This window comes from Ailuropoda melanoleuca, chromosome 8 (genome assembly GCF_002007445.2).
Source record: "Ailuropoda melanoleuca isolate Jingjing chromosome 8, ASM200744v2, whole genome shotgun sequence".
NCBI classification, from domain to species: domain Eukaryota; kingdom Metazoa; phylum Chordata; class Mammalia; order Carnivora; family Ursidae; genus Ailuropoda; species Ailuropoda melanoleuca.
This window is the reverse complement of record NC_048225.1, coordinates 124831586-124834289: the sequence shown is the minus strand read 5'-3', so window position 1 is coordinate 124834289 and position 2704 is coordinate 124831586. Positions and strand designations below refer to the sequence as shown.

Below are 2704 nucleotides of genomic sequence, written 5' to 3'. Positions count from 1 at the left end.
TATTTAAAGCTACCCTGCTGCTCGCTGCCGGCTCTGTCTGTTTGCCGGGGTCTCTGGCCATCCCAGACCAGAGGTGTGGGCTGGGGGTCCTCCCAGTGACCTGTCCAGTCTAGGTTCCCTCAGCCACTCTGCCCCAAGATGGGCCGTGGGGTGAGTATCCCCAAGAGAGGGGTCACTCTGTAAGGTGGAGGAGGGCTCTCTGGAGGGTGAGGGAGGCTGGGGGAGAGAAGGATGGGGTGGGGAGGGGTATGTAGGGAGGGGTAGAGAGAAGCCAGGCTATGGGGCCATGTGAACTTGGACTGATAGTCTTCCAGCTACAAATGCGTGCTGGGTCCACAGGTCCACAGCACTCAGGTGCCCACGCGTACTCTGCTTCCCCACTCCCCAGGATGAGCCCCACAGCCCTCCACCCTACCCCGCATCTCTATCCCTGTGTCTCCCACATCCTAGACAGACCCTACCCTCCCTCACCGCATCTCCGAGCGTGCCAGCCGAAGGGAGCTTGGCACTGTTAGTGCTCCCCACCTGTGCCACCCCCTAGAAATAGCCGTTCCTCTGGCAGTCCCAGCCCGAGAAGATGGGGGTCCTGTTTGAGGTTGGAGAGGCCAGGGGGCATGGATCCCAAGTCACCAAGCGGTTCCGACACCGGCTCTCGGGTCCCTGAGTGCCAACAGCCGGGAGGGCTGTGGGGCAGAAGAGCAATGTGCCCCCCGGCCCCAGCCCAGCTCCTCTCCCAATGCCCTGGCCGCACTGCCATCCTCCGTGGCCCTGGGCTGCGAGCACTTTCCCAGAGGCTGGTGAGAGCTGCCTGCACCCCCTCAGCCCACCCCTGCCCGAAGCATTCTGCAGCCCTGGGAATGCCAGGGGGAAGATTAACAACCGTGGAGTGAAGGGGGGGTGGAGGGCAGGGACAGGGCTCCGAATTCTTGGAAATGAAATTTCCATATGGAGAAAAGTCACCCAATCCCTTACACACTGCGCCTGGCTGCTTTCCTTTTGTGGAATGTCTGGGGAGTGACGGGAGGGTGCTGAGGAAAGGGGGTGTCTGTGGGGAGCTGTGAGGGAGCTTCTGGGCCCAGGAAGGGGTCAGGCAGGGACATGTTATTGCCCTGTGTTTAGCAGCTGGGAAAACTCCGAGCTTGGACACCAGGGTTCCTGCGCTGGGGTAGAAGTTATAAATAGAACCGGCGTGTGTGTGCGTGTGCGCGCGCGTGTGTGTGTGTGTGTATACATGTGCCTGCGACACACGTGTTCTCCATAGGCCGGAGCTGATACAGAGATTCCTGGGCGAGTACCTGTGTGTGTCTCGGCAGGCAAATTCGGGAGTGCACAGGCCTCCAAGCATGGGTGAGCCCAGGTTCACTGCGCAAATGAGTGAGGGTCTGCGTGTGGGCTTCACGAAGGAAGAAGTACACCCATGGGAAGATAGGCCATCTTAGGACCCTCAGCTGAACCCTGACATCTCTCGTTCTGCTTCTGTGGGCCTCGGAGGAGAGGTCAGGCTACCCGCCATTCCCCCACCCGAGTGCAGAGAGCGGGGAGGTCGTCCTTTCCCCTGCTCCACCTTAGAACCGGGGAGGCCCAGCTCCCAAGGTCCCGCCTGAGAAGCAATTTGACCTTTACCTTTTTGAGGGGCCACAGCTGCCTGGGTCTCTGCTTCTCCCCCAGCAGCCCTGAAGCCCCCTGACCTTCACCCCAGTAGCTGTGTGCAAGCAATGACAGGTTGGAGAGTGGATCTGGTTCTGCTTGGATGGAGAAGCTGGGGGACAGAGGGGGTCTTAGGGCTGAAGCTTGGAGTTCAACCTACCAGGAGAGCCCTGGAAAGGGAAAGCAGCCCCCCCCCCGCCGCACCCCTGCTAGGGTTCATTCCCACTCTGTCTCTTTCCCCTACATCTGCACTACAAAGCCAGGCCTAACTGTCACCCTGCACCCTGTGGCCATGAAGGGCAGCGTGGGAGCTGGGGGAAGGGACGGCACTGGTGGGAGGGAGCCCAACCCGCTCCAGCTGCCACCACGAGGCTGGCTGCGGTGGGGGGAGCGTGGCTGATTTCCAGCTGCCCCCACTCTGTCCCAGCCTCTGGCTCTCTCAAAAAGAACTCTCTGTTCTCCTTCAGCATTCAAGACCCGGAGAGGGGGACTCGTGGTTGGGGGGGCAGCGGGGGGGGGGTCCTTGCTTCCTCTCTTTCTTTCTTGCCTGGGCAGCCTGCTGGCCCCAAATCTCCTCAGGCTCCTGGCTGGAGAGCCTGAGATCCTTGCCAGGACAGGAGGGGGAAGGGGCAGTGTGTCCCAAGCTCTGCGCCTGCTTTGGGGAGAACAGGGTGGTCGCTCAGGGGAGGGGATGCTGCGTGAATCAGTTGGCCACGGTGTAACCTCCCCCAGCGCATGGGCTGGTGATTTGACTCTAATTTCCACAAACTTTATTTCATGTCGAAATGTACAGAAATTCTCTGGCCTCTGTTTCTCTGCCCCAGCCCTAGCCGCCCCACCCCCACCCCCTGCCCGGTGTATGCCTGGGCCCTGTTTCTGTCCCTGAAGCACAGGAAGGTCACCTTGAAGCCTCTCTGGCCTGATTTCTTGCCTCTGGTCCCTTTGCGGCTTTTCACCCATTCCTTAGTTCTGTTCCCCCAAGGAGAGAGTTGGTGAACCCAAAGCATGTCAATCTATTCGATCAAATGAGTCTGTGTAGGTCTCCTGGAGAGGGAGA

General features: G+C 60.1%; 1 protein-coding gene across 1 annotated transcript in view; it reads left to right on the top strand.

Annotated features, from left to right (window-relative positions):
- The window catches only part of LOC100480641 (sodium/potassium-transporting ATPase subunit alpha-2), a 24873-nt gene continuing 22169 nt past the window's right edge, over nucleotides 1-2704 (top strand). The window contains exon 1 of the mRNA XM_034667301.1: nucleotides 1-150. Coding sequence (XP_034523192.1) covers nucleotides 139-150 — 12 coding nt within the window. The 5' untranslated portion in view covers nucleotides 1-138. The remainder of the gene's footprint in view (nucleotides 151-2704) is intronic.